This window comes from Nymphalis io, chromosome 27, assembly GCF_905147045.1.
Source record: "Nymphalis io chromosome 27, ilAglIoxx1.1, whole genome shotgun sequence".
In the NCBI taxonomy this organism is placed as follows: Eukaryota; Metazoa; Arthropoda; class Insecta; order Lepidoptera; family Nymphalidae; genus Nymphalis; species Nymphalis io.
Window position 1 is genome coordinate 2,052,991 of NC_065914.1, and position 18,170 is coordinate 2,071,160.

The 18,170-nt window shown below is 35.6% G+C and overlaps 1 protein-coding gene across 3 annotated transcripts in view; it reads right to left on the reverse strand.

The window, feature by feature from the left end:
- LOC126778767 (neurofibromin-like) overlaps nucleotides 1-18,034 on the reverse strand; it is a 78,321-nt gene extending 60,287 nt beyond the window's left edge. For all 3 annotated transcript variants that reach the window (XR_007670227.1, XM_050502392.1, XM_050502393.1), the window contains exons 1-17: nucleotides 17,905-18,034; nucleotides 17,358-17,513; nucleotides 10,399-10,585; nucleotides 9,699-9,820; nucleotides 9,256-9,358; nucleotides 8,859-8,959; nucleotides 7,630-7,779; nucleotides 7,096-7,195; nucleotides 5,926-6,068; nucleotides 5,147-5,346; nucleotides 4,715-4,823; nucleotides 4,321-4,479; nucleotides 3,967-4,160; nucleotides 3,332-3,515; nucleotides 2,383-2,569; nucleotides 1,470-1,572; nucleotides 110-233 (exon numbers count right to left, since the gene is read on the reverse strand). Coding sequence is in view for 2 of the 3 variants with exons in the window: in XM_050502392.1 (XP_050358349.1) it covers nucleotides 110-233; nucleotides 1,470-1,572; nucleotides 2,383-2,569; nucleotides 3,332-3,515; nucleotides 3,967-4,160; nucleotides 4,321-4,479; nucleotides 4,715-4,823; nucleotides 5,147-5,346; nucleotides 5,926-6,068; nucleotides 7,096-7,195; nucleotides 7,630-7,779; nucleotides 8,859-8,959; nucleotides 9,256-9,358; nucleotides 9,699-9,820; nucleotides 10,399-10,585; nucleotides 17,358-17,513; nucleotides 17,905-17,964 (2,382 nt within the window). In the remaining variant the exon portion in view is untranslated. The remainder of the gene's footprint in view (nucleotides 1-109; nucleotides 234-1,469; nucleotides 1,573-2,382; nucleotides 2,570-3,331; nucleotides 3,516-3,966; nucleotides 4,161-4,320; nucleotides 4,480-4,714; nucleotides 4,824-5,146; nucleotides 5,347-5,925; nucleotides 6,069-7,095; nucleotides 7,196-7,629; nucleotides 7,780-8,858; nucleotides 8,960-9,255; nucleotides 9,359-9,698; nucleotides 9,821-10,398; nucleotides 10,586-17,357; nucleotides 17,514-17,904) is intronic.
- Nucleotides 18,035-18,170: the final 136 nt, after the last annotated feature.

An 18,170-nucleotide genomic window follows, 5' to 3' on the forward strand; every position in this document is an offset into this window, starting at 1 on the left:
AAATACTCAAGTTGAAGTAAATGAGTTCAGGTGTCGCTAAGCCAGTGGTCAGTGTGCCCCCCCCCCCGTCCCCGTGGGGAAAGGCGGTAACAAAGAACCGCGCCCACACCTCCCCGTCGTGGTCGCTGTGCGGCACCACGCGGCGCTCGGCGGCGGCGTGGTGCGGCGACTCGGGCGGCTTGTCGCCCGCCACGCCCTTCGGGTACTTCTGCTGCAGCTTGCACACCGAGTCCCTGCGCACGAGCGTAAGGGTACACTGCGACTGCACCGACGCGGACCGCCTGTGCCGGTGCGGGTCTGTGCGAGTCTATGGGTGTCCGTGCGGTTTGTATGAGCACGATACTTCCAATATTTATAATGTCTCTATTTGATCTAAGTTTATAATATAATTATTTAGCAAAACGCATGGGTACGTGTAAATCAAAAGTTTGTTTGTCTTTACTTCTTCTGCCATAGGTATAAAACAAACTTTAGACAAACGTTTAAAAAACGTTTATTTCTTTTTTAAAAAGAGTTTCTTCAATACTCACTTTGGATAAAATATAAACATAATACACAAAAACAAAAATGAATAATTTTAATCGTTTTGCCAACGGTACATAAAGGCTAAACGCCTTACCATTACAAAAATTCTCACAACAAATTTTAACAGTACTTCAAGATCATATTGCTAGTTCGTATCGTAACAAACACTATGAGTACATACATGCGTGTTGGACGAAACATTGGGACAGGTTTCGAATTCGGTTGCATCATTTGACCCTTATTTAACATTAAATAAAAGCATTAAACATGTATAATAATGATGATTTCCTCCTAACCGATTTCATACTATTCTGAAGGAGACTAGCCAACTGCGTGAAACGTATTTTTTCTTTTTTTTACACTTAATAGGCAAGCGTTTGACCATTGACTTGCCTAATCTTAAGCATCGACACGGTCTAAGATGTAGCAAGAGTGAATGCGCAAACACCGGTGCACTCTCTATACCCTCAATCTCATAATCTGATGGGACAGCAATCCGACACGACCGGGGAGAGTATCAAGCTTTACGTACCTTCCGATGCATGGGAGTTCATTGTCAGGTTATTTTTTTTAGAGCCGGTTGGGGTGGTTGGTGGATGCTTGCCTATCACACCGACGGTTGTGGGTTCGATTCCCACCCAGGACAGATATTTGTGTGCATGAACATGTCTGTTTGTCCTGAGTCTGGGTGTAATTATCTATATAAGTATGTATTTACAAAAAGAAAATTAGTATATGTAGTATATCAGTTGTCTGGTTTCCATAACACAAGCTCTGTACAAGCTTAATTTGGGATCAGATGGCAGTGTGTGAAAAAATGTCCCAGGATATTATTATTATTGGCTTTTGACAGGGGTTTGAATCCAGTCTCTAGCGATTTGAGGCCTTATGATCTAGCCTTTAAACAAACGAGGTAGCCCAAGTGTATAAAATGGTGTACTCACCACCAACGTCCAAACGTCACCTTCCAGACAGGCCGAACACCGTTCACGCAATGTTCTATCTTCCTCAGCAATGTCATTATACGTTTTTGAAGAGCTGCTGAACCTAAATCATAGTGTTATATTAGTAATTGATATGGAATATTCTAGAATTAAATTTTACTATTATAGAAAAGAGATGGCAAGTAATGGCAAGTACTGGCAAGTTTTCATTAGTTTAGTAATGGAATAACGGTGTATTAGAAGTTTCAAAACTTCTATGTTTATATTAATACTAGCTTTCTGGCCCGGCTCCACGCGTGTACAATAAGGGTCTATATAAACTGACAAGAGCTGATGCCAAGTAGTTACATAATTGGTAGCAACCTTGGAAACTACGGTGTCATGTCTCTCATGTCTGTAGTTACTTGGTCACACACTTTCCAAACCGAAATACAACAATACTAAGTATTGCTGTTTGGCGGTAGTATATATGATGAGGGACGGTACTTACCTAGATGGATTTGGACACAGCTCTACCACTAATAATATTTCTACGATACTTACTGTGAATGTTTTTGTAAAAGCATCCTGACTGGCTGCTTGTAAAAAGATATTTTTTTTATTGAAGATGCCGACAGTACCTTATGACCTTCGTCATTCAGATATTTAAGCCAGGCCCAACTTTTGTTTATAATAATTGTTTTAGTTAATTTCATTTATACAGAAAATCGAGAATCGAAAGCTATAATATAAATGATATTATATATATAATATCATATGATATTCATTACTAATATCAGTCAAATAACTAACGAGTACCACTTTTCGTAAATATTTCTAGGACTCAATCAATTTTTTATAATTCAAATATGACGTTGAGTATACATTAAGTTATTTAAGATTGTGTAGGTGTAAATAGGAGTGGGGGGCGCACCGGTGGTGAGCACGGTGGAAGTGTGCGCGATCTCCTGGAACACGGCGTAGTTGGGCAGCAGCGTGTGCACCGACACGTCGTCCGAGCCGCAACGCGAGTCGGCCTCCTGGCACAGCAGGCCGAAGCACGACATGGCCACCAGCACCGCCTCCGTGTCGATGGACCACAGGTACATGAAGAACACCACCTGCGACGAGCGCCAGCGCGAATAAACGTGAGGCAGTATTTCATCCTATATTTGCAGGTATCCTGCACTGTATTATTTGTGGTTATGTAACCACTGAATTAAGAATATGTATGTACATATTCTTAATTCAGATGTGTTTCAATATGTCGGATGCGAGTGCATCTGTTTGCTTAGACACAGATTAAAACAGAATATAGCGTGATGCTGAGTACAATGAATGAACCGTTGTCCGGACCGACGTCTCGGCATCATCTGAACGTCTTACAAAGATACGTGCGTGCGCATAAATCCGTCTATTCTATCTATCTAATATTATATACAGTTCACTGTTTTGTTTATCAATATCAAGATCTCCGCATCAAGTGATTAAAATAACAACTAACGCCATCAATTTATATATTGTATAATTAATTTTGTGTTGATTTTTATATATATATATAAAATAGGAAGGCGGACGAGCATATGAGCCACCTGATGGTAAGTGGTCACCAAGGCCCTTAGACAATGGCATTGTAAGAAATGTAAACCATCGCTTACATAGCCAATGTGCCACCAACCTTGGGACCTAAGATTTTATATCCCTTGTGCCTGTAATTACACTGGCTCACTCACCCTTCAAACCGGAACAGAACAAAATCAAGTACTGCTGTTTTTCGGTGAATATCTGATGAGTGGGTTGTACCTACCCAGACTAGCTTGCACAAAATCCTACCACCAGTACTACATCAGATTATCTACTCAGAATATTTAATTCCAACTTACCTCCAACTCAATATGCGCCTGTTTGCATATCGGTATCTGTGAGCCGACGTTGGCGTACTCCTTCTGCTTGGCGAGGAACTCGTTCCGGCATGTCAACACGTCGCGCAGCCAACGCAGCACTTCGCGATAGTTCCCGATCTCTCGCTTGATCAGCTTCTGACTTATGTTGTACAGAATTTGCGAGCTGGAGTGAGGAAATTATATTGGTATAGTAGTAATACATAACAGCAGTAGTGTTTAACAGCACGTAAATATCCCCCCGCTGGGCCCAAGACATCTTAAGTTTAAAGATTATTTAATTACGGCACTACATAAAACTACAAAGTTTATTATATCCAATTCCATGCCATTCGCTGATAATTCTGTTATATTATGCATTACAAACATTTCTTGATTAATATATATTTATTTATTTCACTTCCATAGCTCCGATAACAACTTCACCAATATTCAAATTTTTACACGAATTCGCATACAATGACTGATTATTTTGATCTCCACCAATGGTACCATTTTAAGTCAAGGTCAAACTTGTTCATTTCATCTTCACTCCTACCATAGGAGTCAGCTATAGGTGATGTTGATCCAGACTGGCTAGATTCTTAATTAGACAAAACATGACCGGTTATTCTTACCTGAAATCACAGAAAGTGTCGAGCGGCGCTTCAGGGTTCCACATGTGCACCCTATCCGGCCTGTGCAGGGCGAGCAGCGCGTCCATCGCCTCCTGGGATATCTCCTCCATCCCGGTGTGATGAACAAGTGATACGAGCCCGTCGATCAGTTCCATAGTAGACGATTGGATCTCTATCCCCGTACGGCTGCGATTCTATTGGAAATTAAAGTAAAAAAATATTAGTAAGCACAGATAAGATGCGCGTGCGCCTCTTAAGAGATAATCACAAATTCAAGGTCAAGTTAAGGAACCAGGCAACAAGTCTTCTTATACAGGATTATATGATTCTGAAATGACTCAAGAAATAACTTACACTCAACATGAGCTTGGGATCAGCGTGAACTAGTTTCACAAGCAGTAGGAGCAGGTTCCCATACGCTGTCATCTCTTCTGACTTGTTGAATTTCGATTGAACTTCCTTAGACTTTAGTGATAATGATATCATTCGTAATGACGTTTGGACTTTATAGGCCTGAAAATAGAAAAAAAGCTTTTATTAATTATATTTGAGTGTACTATTATTGTAGTGTTTTTTTTAATATATTGATTTAAACCTTGGTCCGACCACTATATACTTCGTTGCTATTAAATTTTATAACAATAAGAAATGTATATTTATTTGTTTTTTTTTTTTATTTAACAATTATATATACAATGACGAAAAAAAAATCAAAACTTTAAACCAAGATATCATCATAAATAAATACCTGCTTTGCTTTATTCAACGTGTCCGTAAACATTGCCCGTAGTTCCGCAGCTCTCGAGTAGAGCAGCTCAATTTGCGGCCACCACGGCAATCGAGGCTGTTTGATTATCCTGAAAACATTTCATCAAAATTATTGAATCGATACTTGTATAACTATCGTTTAAATTACGATTTACATTAACACTACATGTGAAAAAGGAAATTGAATTGTCAATATATAAAGTCAATATTTGCATGGAACGCTTGCATGCGGCGGCATACGATTGCAGACTGTATTCGGATATCCGAATGTGGACTTTATTTATTGTATATACACCTTTCCTTTACCACGTGTAAAATATGAGTCATTGGCATTGTAAGAAATATTAACCATTCCTTGCAAGAATTATTGGTAGTCGGCAAGAAACAGGAATAAGAGATCAGTAGAACTAACCTGAGTAGCGAGTCGACGATGACGTAGTGGTAGTGGTAGGAGATGTTGGTGAGGAGGTTCAGGCACACTTTGTGCGTGTCGTTGGAGTGCGGCATGATGCGGAACAGCGACACGAAGCAGTCCGTCAGCAGGTCCAGCTCCGAGTACCCGGGGTACGGCGCGCCGAGAGCGTACGGCTTCTCGGGGTTGAACAGCAGCGACTGCGGGAGGCGCCGTGACATACATACATACATACATACATGCGTTCATAGTAGAGGTACATGGGCTGTCTGGAGGAAGTGGTCCCACCGCCCGTAGACTTGGTGCCGTAAGAAATATTAACCATTCCTTAAATTGTCAATGCACCAACCTTGGGAACCAAGATGTTATGTCCCTTGTGTCTACTTTGCTCACTCACTCACATTTCATACCTGAACACAACAATACTAAGCATTGCTCTTACTATTTACAATAATGCTGTTTACGGCGGCAGAGTAACTAACAGAGAGGTACTTGCACTTAGTCCTGTGGCCAAGTACAATACCTACATATTAAGTTACTGTTTGAATAATAAAATTAAACACAGGTGCACTCTCTATTCCCTAACTCTCATAATCTGATGGGGCGGCAAATCCAACACCACCAGTTCAAGCGCAGGACCAACAGCTTTACGTGTTTTTCGAGGCATGGGAGCGTACATACTTTCAACTTCCTGACTCCGGGTGGCCTTATATCTAGCCACTAGACCAACGAGGCAGTACACCATTATCATATCTAGCGTGTAACAAACATTGACTTACCTTAAGGTCATTAATGACGGATTTGACGAGCACGAAGATAACGTTACCCGAGTCAGCTATTTTCACGTAAGTTGAGGCCTTGCAGAGCTTAACGCACGTCACTATTGCAGCTTCTGTCATCTGCTTCGAATTGTTTTGGGGGCCTGAATATGAACACACATTTTACTTTAAACGAGTGAATATTTCATTATTTGCTTAGAAAATATCGGAAGGTACATTTGCTTGCAATCGCTATTTGCTAACATCTCTTATAATTAAAGTGATTAGTGAAAACATCATGTTTTTATTATTTTTAATAAACTGAAATTAAGCGATTAAATAAATTATTAGTATATTTTATTAATTCAATTGCGGACAACGAGCGTATAAATTGAAAATAATTTTGATATAAAACATATAATATAAAAATGCTTATTAGGTTGTAACAATATGTTATGTAATTTTTATAAAGTAAAACAATGGTGAACAATAAAGTATATTCTATCTATCTATCTATGGCTATTTGGAAGTTATTAAAACTCTTATTCCTTTAGACAACCGCTTCTACCTAATAATTTAAATATGTATAATTCGAATAGGCATTATGTACGTTGAAATTGATTTTGCAGGATTTTCGACACAATCCGAAATCCACGCTGGCGATGCCACGGGTTTAGCCAGTAAAAAATAAATTAATAGATATCCGATATGCTTTTTTGTTGCTGAATTAAAATTTATTACTGCAGGTTGTTAAGGCGATAACTTCTAATGACGGTAGCATGCGAAAGCGATCCCGTGGCGCTCCTCGTTAAGGCGGAAAGGGTACCGCTGGTTTTTAATGGGTATTCCGATGTTCGGGGCGCGTTTGGCGCCTAGGACACCGGCGGCCTCACATACCCCCCCCCCCACTGTTCCCGTGGGGGATACGCGTAATGTGATTTTCTAGCGTTAAAAAAAAAGACGGTAACTTCTGGTGGTCACCACGGAGGATGCTATTGGGACCAAAATCTCTTTTAGTCTGTTCTTACTACGCATGCAATTTTTATTACAATGCAATGGGGCATTGAGTGTAAATCTCATAAAAACCGGCTCCACGCCCACAATTTAGATATATTTAGAAGATTTTTCGTACGTGAAAATTTGCATACGTTAATTCTTGGAAAAAGCAAGTGTGACTTTTCATAAACTCACTAAGTCCGCGCTTAAGAGTGTCTATGAAGTGCTTCTTCTTCGTGTGTCGCGGACTGTACGGCGCCCCGCTGTCAGCGTTCACTATTTCTTCCAGAACTTTCTAGAAATACAAAATAAACAATAACATCCCGCTACAATAAATGTATCTCCACAAATTCTAGGGACTATTACTTTATAAATCACTAAAAACTGATATTATTACATATTATTTATTTTTTTATTTTGACCTCTTGGGCTTATGTTATCCCCACTTCTAACATATTAATTAGGGGTCAATAGGAATGTTAGAAATTTCATTGATTTGAGTAATTTATATAATATATGTATATATATATATGAAATTTGCGCGTGTGAGAATAATAAACAATTATATTTAAATTGATCTCAATCGAAGTAAATAGTTATAATAATTTGTATTATCACTAGTATCAAGTGTGTGCAATATTTCAGCACAATCGATTGTGTGGAAGTGGTTTTAAAATTAATTAAATGTAAAAGCGTGTATTGAAATATAAACTCTATTGCTATACATACAGGATTCAAAATCAATAACATAATCTGCAGCGGCCACATCGCCACCCTCGACTTCTTGTTGTCCGAGATACTATCTTGTAGGATCTCGAAGAGTGTGTCGCAGCATTTACTTAATTCATCGTTAGACCGCCATTGGACTTCTGCGAATTCCTGCAACATAAAATAATATGTATGTTATAAAACTGTCAGTAGAAAAAGGTCGTATAACACTTGCTTTTTTTTTAATAGCTCTTTACTGTATACAGCGCACGTACTCACGCTCACATAAGCATGGACATCATATTTGTTTCATTTTATATTTTTTTTATTTCTAACTTCTCACTTTATACATTTCTTTTTCTTTTTTGTTCAAATAAACAGGAGTGGATGCCTGGTGTCTTGTAAAACAGTTTACCTAATGCAAGCACCAGTATTCACACTATTTAGCTGGTATTTAAATGTTTTATGGCAAGTTGTTAACTTTTTGCAAAGAAATAAATAAAATATTATTATTATAGTTCCACAGCTGGGAAATGATCTCTTAGAATTCTCTTTGGTTTGCAATTGATTCTATTGGTCGCAGGTTAAGATTGTGAGGACCTGCATATGTAGGATGAAAGTCTGTTTCATGTCCAAGTACAAGCCCACATTAGAGAAATGAGTAAACACCAAAATTTCTGCATAAAATGAGAGGAAACTAATCCCAGTAGTGGGGCATTTACTGTTAGACAACTTGCTTTTTATATAAATGATTAACTTACTATTTACTTGATTTTACTTTATTTTTTTATAGTATAGGTTGGCGGACGATCATATGGGCCATTTGATGGTAAGTGGTCACCAACGCCCTGTGTGTCACCAATAGATATTCCCATTGTAAGAAATGTTAACCATCGCTTACATCGCTATTGCGCCACCAACCTTGGGAAGTAAGATGTTATGTCCCTTGTGCCTGTAATTACACTGGCTCACTCATCCTTCAAACCGGAACACAACAATAACAAGTACTACTATTTTGCGGTAGAATATCTGATGAGTGGGTGGTACCTACCCAGACGGGCTTGCACAAAGCCCTACCACCAAATTATAATTACTTTTAAATATTAAAGCTTTATAATAAATATTATTTTTGCAAATTATATTCACTCTTTAGGGAATCATACAGTGTGATGATACTTATAGTATATTAATATAAAATAATAAATCATCAGTTACGTTTCCACAGATAATTATACAATATATAATCTAACCTGCGGGTATGTGTCCATCCAATTCCAGACAGCTTTCTCTAGCGACACAACGAGTACTATATGCGCTGATTTTCTTAACAATTTAAACTTTTGAATAGATTCTGAAATACAATAATGTTTATATAACATAGATATATATTACCTTATATAAAAAGTTATAGTTAAACACTGATTTCTCTCTTTCTGTCATTATTGATTTGACATTCGAAAGAAGAAGACACAGCATTGCTTAATTAATCTATTGGTCTTACAACGTTTATAAGGGAGGCCGATAAAATATACTTAAAAAACTATATAAATTCAATGATAACGAATAGAATTTCTTTCTGACAATCGAGAAATATATGGCAACATTTGGTATTGATATATTTGATATTACTTATATTTACCGACTCACTTGTCAAAAGCCGTATAAGCCTTAATATGTCAACATTGATGTGCTGTATCAGCTCTATATCAGTGTAATTTTCGGGGTTTTCTTCTGAGCTAGATGCTAATTCCTAGAAGGAAAAAAAATGTCAAAATTGTTCGAAACAAAACGCTGAGTGGATTTTATTGCAACGTCTATTATACATTAATTATTATTTTTATTTATTTATTTTAATAGGACAACCAACGCATAGACGCAATAACAATATTACATTTTGAAATTCATATAAATATATGTAGACCGACGGGCAGATGGGCCACCTGACAGTACGTGGTCACGACCGCTCATACACTTGGCGCCTTAAGAAATATTGACTATTTCTTAAACTTACTTCACCTGCCATTGGATTAGGCTATATAACATACACCTCGAACAAAAACCAGTAGTTTTAATGCATATACAATACGAACCTGTAATCGTGCGCTTATCCTATTGAAAACTGCATTGAAAAAATTGAGACTGAGAGCGAAGAGTACTTTACTCGCTAATTGCCTGAGGAGGGTGCTGTTGACGTTGCTCTCGTTTCGAAGATCTGAAACCAATTACAATTTCTTATTGACTTGATAATAATAATAATTTTTGGTCAGGAGGACATTATTATTTTTGGACACTATTTATATTTAATTATTATTTATATTGCGCAGGACATATTATAGTACACAAGTATGTGCGCAAATACAAGTGCACTCTATTCTATCACCCTCATAATCCGATGGGAAAGCAACCCGACACGACAGGATAGAGTTCAAGCGCAAGACCAACGTGTTCACGTGCTTTCCGAGACAGAGAGTGTACACACTTCGAACTTCCAGACTCCCGGCAGCTACTGAGAATCTTCGACGGCATAACCCAATAACTTTTTACTGGCCCGACTTGGGATTTGAACTCAGGACCTCGCGATGTGCGGCCTTATAGCTAGCCACTAGGCACTGGGCAGAGGACGTTGTATAAGACTCGCTTTATCGCAAACTAGGCAAGCAAACTTCGTTTTAGATTCACGTCTTCCAGCCTGAGCCTCAACTTTAATCCATTCTTACCGTCAGTTCCATCAATTCTTTTAAATAAATTGGGGTAAATGGAAGTTATTGGTTATATCTGAATTCAACTTACCAATAAATTGGCAAACTTCTCGCAATAAGATCTTAACGTTCATTACTTCCTCGTACTTCGCCATGTACTTGGGCTGAGAGCTGAGGCATATCTCTAGTGTATCTAAGACCATTACTAAACTATCATGGTAACCCTTCTCCAGCTCCGTTTGAGGCTGGTTGACGCATGTAGTGGTCGTTGGTTGATACTGAAAATCAAACAGGAGGATCGAATAGTTTTTGCTGTAAAATACGTTTACTGGTGCTAGGGTTTGAGCAAGCTCGTCTACGTAGGTACCACCCAATCATCAGATATTCTACCGCAAAACAGCGGTACTTGGTATTGTTGTATTCCGGGTTGAAGGATGAGTGAGCCAGTGGAATTACAGGCACAAGAAACATAACATCTTAGTTCCCAAGGTTGGTGACGCATTGGCGATGTAGGCGATGGTTAACATCTTACAATGCCAATGTCTGAGGGCGTTAGTGACCACTTACCATCAGGAGGCCCATATGCTCGTCCGCCTTCCTATACAATATTAAAAAAAAACGTAAATAAAAATTCTTATCAAACGCGCCGCATTGAATCGCTGCGTGCATTTATAATTGTACAAGGGAAATTGAAGTGTCTACGCAGTATTTAAAGTTCATATTCGCGTACCAAAGAATACAGTCATCTGCAATCGTATGAGCATCAGTATCGGGTTGTGGAATATACATGTGCAAAACTTCAGTGAAATTAGACACATGTAGGTTTTCTCGCGATGTTTTCCTTCACGTCGAGCGCAAGATGAATTATAAACACAAATTAAGCACACGAAAATTCTGTGATGATCGCCCGGGTTTGAACCTACGATCATTGGTTAAGACTTACGCGTTCTAACCACTAGGCCATCTCGGCTTAGTCAGAGTACTGTGTGAGTACTCTGATTAAGTGAGTGACTAGACATTTAATATTAGCTTGAGGATCAAAAAGCACTACGCCAATAAGAGTAACTATCTTTTAAGCCATCAAGTATACATTACAGAAGAGGAGATAGTTCCAAACCTTCTCAAAATGGAGAGGAGGCCTTAGCCCAGCAGTGGGACATTAACAATCTGTTACTGTACTCTGACTTGACATTTAATATTAGCTTGGGGATCAAAAAGCACTACGCCAATAATATTAACTATCTTTTGAGCCATCAAGTATACATTACAGAAGAGGAAATAGGATACCTAACAACCCCCTTCCACTCTCACACGCATTCAACGCGGGGTGTAAACGCGTATTTAATGGTCGAATGATGCAAATGATAAATAATATATTTATGGAGATAATAAAAAACGTTTTAAGGATTAAATATGTTGATCGTCTGGCATCTCACATTAATAGGGGGCGCTGCGGAGCTCCCCGCCAGTGTGACGTCGCTGAAACTAGCCGTCAGATGACATTCCTGAGCCTAAACTTTTCTACTAGACTGTACTACTTTGTAGCTTATATAACGTTTAAACGCATTGACTTGGAAACTTGAAATTTTGTATGCTGGTCAATTAAAGATATCTAAAAGTGATAGTGACCACAAAATAAAGCGCAGAAATTTTAAGCATTTTTTTTTTTATTTTTCCTGAGTGGTCTATTGATCATGGCTAATATGCATATAACTCTTGAACGCGTGGACTTAGAAACTAGAAATTTTGTATGCTAGTTGATTAAAGATAACCAAAAGAGATAGTAACCACAAAAATCCTACTAAAAGAAGCTGGACACATCATATTGAATAAATATTGTACAAGAGACAATAGCACAAGGAAATCTATCCTGGATCATGTTACTACAAATTTGACAAACGAAAACTATCATATGGCAATCATCAATTCTGCTAAGTCAGATCATAAACAAATATTCTTAGAACTAAAGAAAATTAAATCCCCCCCCTCAAAGCAATTGTGAGCGTATCACAATACGAAACGATAAACTACGAAAACCTTTACAAAACCATAGAAACAGTCAATTTCGATGAATTGAGCAAAGACTACTTGAGGCTAGAACAAAAATAGAAGTTTTGTTTAGAAAAAAATAAGATAATAAAAACAAAAAAATTAAATTTACCTCAAAAAGATCGGATACAAAAGGATATCATGACAGACATAAACCGAAGGAGTATACTGTAGACAGAACACAGGAGGAAGCCTGAAGACGACATATTAAAACTAGAATTTATCAAGAGGAAACAGGTAACCAATCGATTCAATATAGAAAGGCCTTTTATTACTATAAAGAATTTAGTAAATGTGTAAAAAAAAAACAAAAAGGATGTACAACTTAGTTAACACACTAACATCTAATAAACTTAAACAAATTTGTGCTACTCCAAAATTCTATGTAGATGGTAAATTTGTAACTAATCCTGTGGAAGTTTGTCAAATATTTAATGATTAGTTTCCCACAATAGGGACCAAATTAGCAAATGAAATACCAAAGACATTTCATGACCACCCCTCTTTTGCCTTACCAAAGCCACTAACTGACGCAACTCACAAACTTTCAGATTTCAGCCCAAGCACAGTTACTGGAATTTTAAAAATAATTGATAATCTCGATGCAAACTGCAGTACTGGTATAGATGGAATCAACACTAAAGCAATAAAATGTATTAAAAATATAATAGCTAGCCTTTGCGAATGCTTTAATGGAAACAACTCAAAAAAATTATATGTACATAGCACAAACTCATCAACTAACTCTATTGTCAAGGATTTTATGGATTTAACCGGCCTATCACAAATAAACAAAGTTAATAACGTTTATGGAATAGTTTTAGACCTAGGTTTTACTAATATTATTAAGATCAATGTTCAAGATAGTACCACACATGTTTGCTCTATCGATAAATATCATCCTCCACTGGAAATTAATTTTGAGGTAGATGGTTCATCGGAAACTCTTTTTTTACCTAGGGATATAGTTAAATTTATGTATATTAATGCAGATTACGATGTGATAAACAAAAAAATTTAAGAAATAAATTGGAAAGAACTATTTATTGTATGTACAGATGTTGATGATATGGTTAATTTGTTTTATATAGAATTACGACGAATCATAGAAAATTATGTATCAAAAAAGTACTAGTAGACTATTTGAAATATATTGCAAACATAGAAAACAATATTAAAAGAAATCCAAAATTTTTTTACTCATATAAAGAATCTTCGAAATGAAAAATGTGCTTATCCGGCATTAATGACAATGGATAACCGTAATTTTACTAACGGAAAAGACATATGCGACCAATTTGCTAAATATTTCTCAAGTATATACAATGTTTCTGATTCAACACCTATCAATACCTCACTAACTACTTATAATAATAATAAATACCAAAGTAACTCTCAGATAAGTAACGTTATTATAGCCGACAAGGAGATACTGTCGGAACTAAAGACCATAAGTATTGATAAAGGTGCAGGCTCTGACATATACCGCCAATATTCGTTAAGTGGTTAGCTTCTACTTTAGTGAAACCACTTTCAATAATTTGTCATGAATCATTAGCTATTGGAAAGTTTCCAAGTTTTTGGAAGAAAGCACGAGTAGTTCCTTTATTTAAAAGTGGTGGTTGATTTTCGAAACATTAATATGTACCTTTTCTCACTTGGAAAGTTAAATCACATATATCGAAAAATCAGCATGGTTTCATTAAAAATAGGTCTACAATGTCAAACTTAGCAGTTTTTGTTAATGACATTTCGAATTCATTGGATAATAATACACAAGTATTTATACCGATCTAGCAAAAGCATTTGACCTCGTTGATCATAAGGTGCTGATGAGTAAGCTTTTTAACTATGAGCTTAATGGATATTTTCTTAAACTTTTAGATACGTACTTATAAAATAGAGAAATAAATGTTGTTAATCCGCCCAGGATTTGAGTCAGAGACATTTTTGCAACATCTGGAGTTCCACAGGGCTCTTGTTTGGATCCAGTATTGTTTGTTATTTTCATTAACGACGCGGCTAACTGTTTTAAATATAGTAAATTTAGTTTTTATGCGGATGACTTGAAAATTTATATGAATATAAATACAATCCAAGATTCTAAATGTTTACAAAGTGATCTAAATAAATTTACGAAATGGTGTCATGAAAATCGCATGAAACTAAATGAAATAAAATATCACAGTACTACGTTTAGTAGAAAAATATCAGAAATTAATTATGATTATAACATAAATAATTGCATTCTAAAGAAAGTAAACCAAATAAAAGATTTAGGAATAATAATTGATTCAAAAATGAATTTTATCCCGCATATTGATCACATTATAAGTAAGTCATTCATTGCTCTAGGGTTTATTAAAAGAAACACAAAAAAAAATAAGAAATCAAACTCAATGGTTACTTTGTATAAATCATTCGTAAGAAGTAGGTTAGAATACTGCTCTGTTGCGTGGAATCCGTTTTATCAAATTCATAAGGATAGGTTGGAAAGAGTACAGAAAAAGTTTTTAAAAATTTGTCTTATAAGGACAAGAATAAAAAATATTTGAAAGAATACTCTGATATGTTAAAACATTACAACATGAGTACATTTGCAAGTCGCAGAGATGTCATGGATGTGTTTTCTACATAAAATCATATCAGGCAGAATAGACTGCCCCGATCTTCTCATATGAAATAAATTAGTTACACCGAGACAGAGTTCAAGATTTGTGAACATACCGACTTTTAAATGTCGGTTTTCACGAACAAATATAGGCATAACAGCGCCTTTAAACAGGGCCTTCAAAACGTACAATAATGTTTATAAAGAGGCGGATTTAGATTTGTTTGGTGATGGCACAAATTTAAAATAAAAATATATTATGACGGATTGCATATTTAAATTTAAAGATCAAAGTACTGCCACGAATGGTTCATTAATTAACTCTTTCTTTTTTTTTTTGCGTTTTTGTGTATAAATTTTTTTATCATAATATATATTCGTATTTATATATATAATATTGTATATATTTATATATAATATGTATGTATATGTATATATATATATATTTCTTTATTCTTCCTTAATTTATTTGTATACGTGTTGTTTACGCGATATCTTTAAAAATGTTACGTTGGAGTGAACGAAGCTGAAAATGTGAAATTCCATGATGAGTTAGCCTATAATTGCGATGTATAGTGTTAATAAGTGTCATTATTTGGAATTGTTATTTTCTGGGACAGACATGTAAAAACATTGTACATTGTGTTGGCTTCCTATAAAATAAAAAAATAAAAAAATGGACTTTTGATCAAAGACGAATCCCGGACACTCTCAAAATAGCAAAGATTAGCCCAAATCATAAATCAAGTTCAACACTGAACCCAGACAATTATCGACCTATATCAGTACTGCCGGTGCTATCAAAAATACTCGAAAAAGTATTACATGTTAGTTATTTCTAAAACATTTTATATAATATTTAAAGTTAAAAACAAAATTCCGCAGTTTGACCCTCTTACGATTAATGATATACCTTTACAGCAAAAAACCAGTGAAAGTTATCTTGGCCTAAAAATAGATAGTGCTTTAACATGAATTGTGCGTATAAAATACATAAAAAGAAAAATTTCGAGTTTAATTGGGCAACTTCGTAACGTAGTCAGATGTGTTCCCTACAAATTACGTCATACAATCTACAAAGCTTTAGTACAACTCCATTTACTAAAGCATTGTAGATATATGCATTGCAAATAAAATTATAAAAATTATTTTTAACTACCCGCTTTTAACACCTACAAATAACTTTTATAAAGAAACAAAAAGTACGACAATCACACAATTATATATTTATAATACATGTATCTATATATAATATGTAACCGTCGTGCGAGTCTTCTAGTTTTGCCCAAAACTAAAACTAATTACGGCAAAAAAGTATAACTTTTGAAGGCGCACAATTGTACAATAAGATACCCTCACTTATAAAAAATGTAAACTCACTTACCTCATTCAAAATAAAACTAGATAATTATATTATGAACACCTTTTGCCGATACAATGAGTTAGGTGGGTAAAAACTGTTTTTTAATTCCTAATATAAGGATATACATATGTATACACATATGTATACATGAACAATCAGTGGAAACTTTTTTATAACTTTTTTGTAACTAGCAAATGGGCCACGTGTTGGTTACCACTACCATAGTCATTGCCACTGTAAGAAATAATAACCATCCTATATATCTTCAATGCCCCACCAAACCTAGGAACCAAGATGTTATATCCCTTGTACCTGTAGTTCACTGGTTCACCCTTCAAGTGGAACAAGATACTACTAGGTATTGCCGTTAAACGGTATAATATGTAAAAAGTTGATAGATAATAAGCCTAAATATTTACTCATCACTATGTTTGTTAAATATTTCCTAAATAAATAAATTATTGTATTTACACAGTGGCAGTTAAGACTCAAAATGAAATACTGGTAAATTATTATCCTTGTGATTAACACTTTTTATTATGTTATAGGTAGGCTGACGAGCGTATGGGAAACCTTATGTTAAGTGGTCACCAACACCCGTAGACATTGGCGATGTAAGAAATATTAACCATTCCTTACATCACCAATACCAATGCACCACCACCCTTGGGAACGAAGATGTTATTATATCTCTTGTGCCTACATTTACACTGGTTTCTTCAAACCCGAATGCAACAATCCAAAGTATTTCTGCTTAGCGGTAGAATATCTGATGAGCTTGTGGTACTTATCTAGACGGGCTTGCACAAACCACCCTGTATATTATTATACACCACCACCACGCCCTACCACCGTGTATATTATTATACCTATTATATTTTTATTTTTTTTAAAGTAGGTAGGCGGATGAGCCGACCAATAAAAATAAAACTTATACCAGCTTTAAATTAAGACTATTAATCAAGTTATTAGTATTATTGACATTACATGTTTTTGTAAATAAATATATAATTTGATTAATACATACCAATTCATTGACTCTCTGCAATATTTTTGTTAAGCCAGCAATCACCAAAGAGAAGCGATGCCGACTTATCTGAACTAAACATGCTTTGCTGTTTTTCATTAACTGTTCTTCATTTATACGAGAATGGAGGTTCTGAGCCCCAGTTTTGTATGGTAGCTGCAATTTGTTTTTGTTCTTTTAATATAATAAAAAAAATAGAATTTTCCTTTAAAAAACTACAATTAATATACAAGTAATACTGTCGAATGATTTTAATATTATAAATAAATAATAAAAGAAGATTATTTAAACGTAAAGGCGATAGTTCAAAACGATATATTTAAAAACTACCTGCAAATCCGGTAAAAAAAAGAAAAATTTTGCGTAGGCGTAGAAGTATCGTATTTAAATTGACGAAATCAAAAGTGAATGAAGCAATTGTATGTTTAAAATACGTACGTGCTGAAGGGAAATAAAATATTTTGATAAAAATATAGTTAAATAAATTTTTATGAAAATTGGATGGTCGAGATAAATAAATTAAAAGATATAATATTTTTATAGTTACTTGGTCTTCGAATCGGGCAATGAGCGAATTAGCCCATTCTCCAGGTTTCTGCGTTCCCATTTTGTTTGTTTTAAATGTATTTTCAAGGAAAATAATTAATAAACTAGTAGTTTGTGCGATCCCTTTTTGTTCCTCGATCGATCAATAAAATATTTCGGTGTGGCCAGGCTTCAGTACCTACCCACCAAATCGTGATTTGACGGAATTTTTTTTCCTGCCTGACGTTTGATACAAAAAGAATTTAACTACTAGATTGATCATTAATG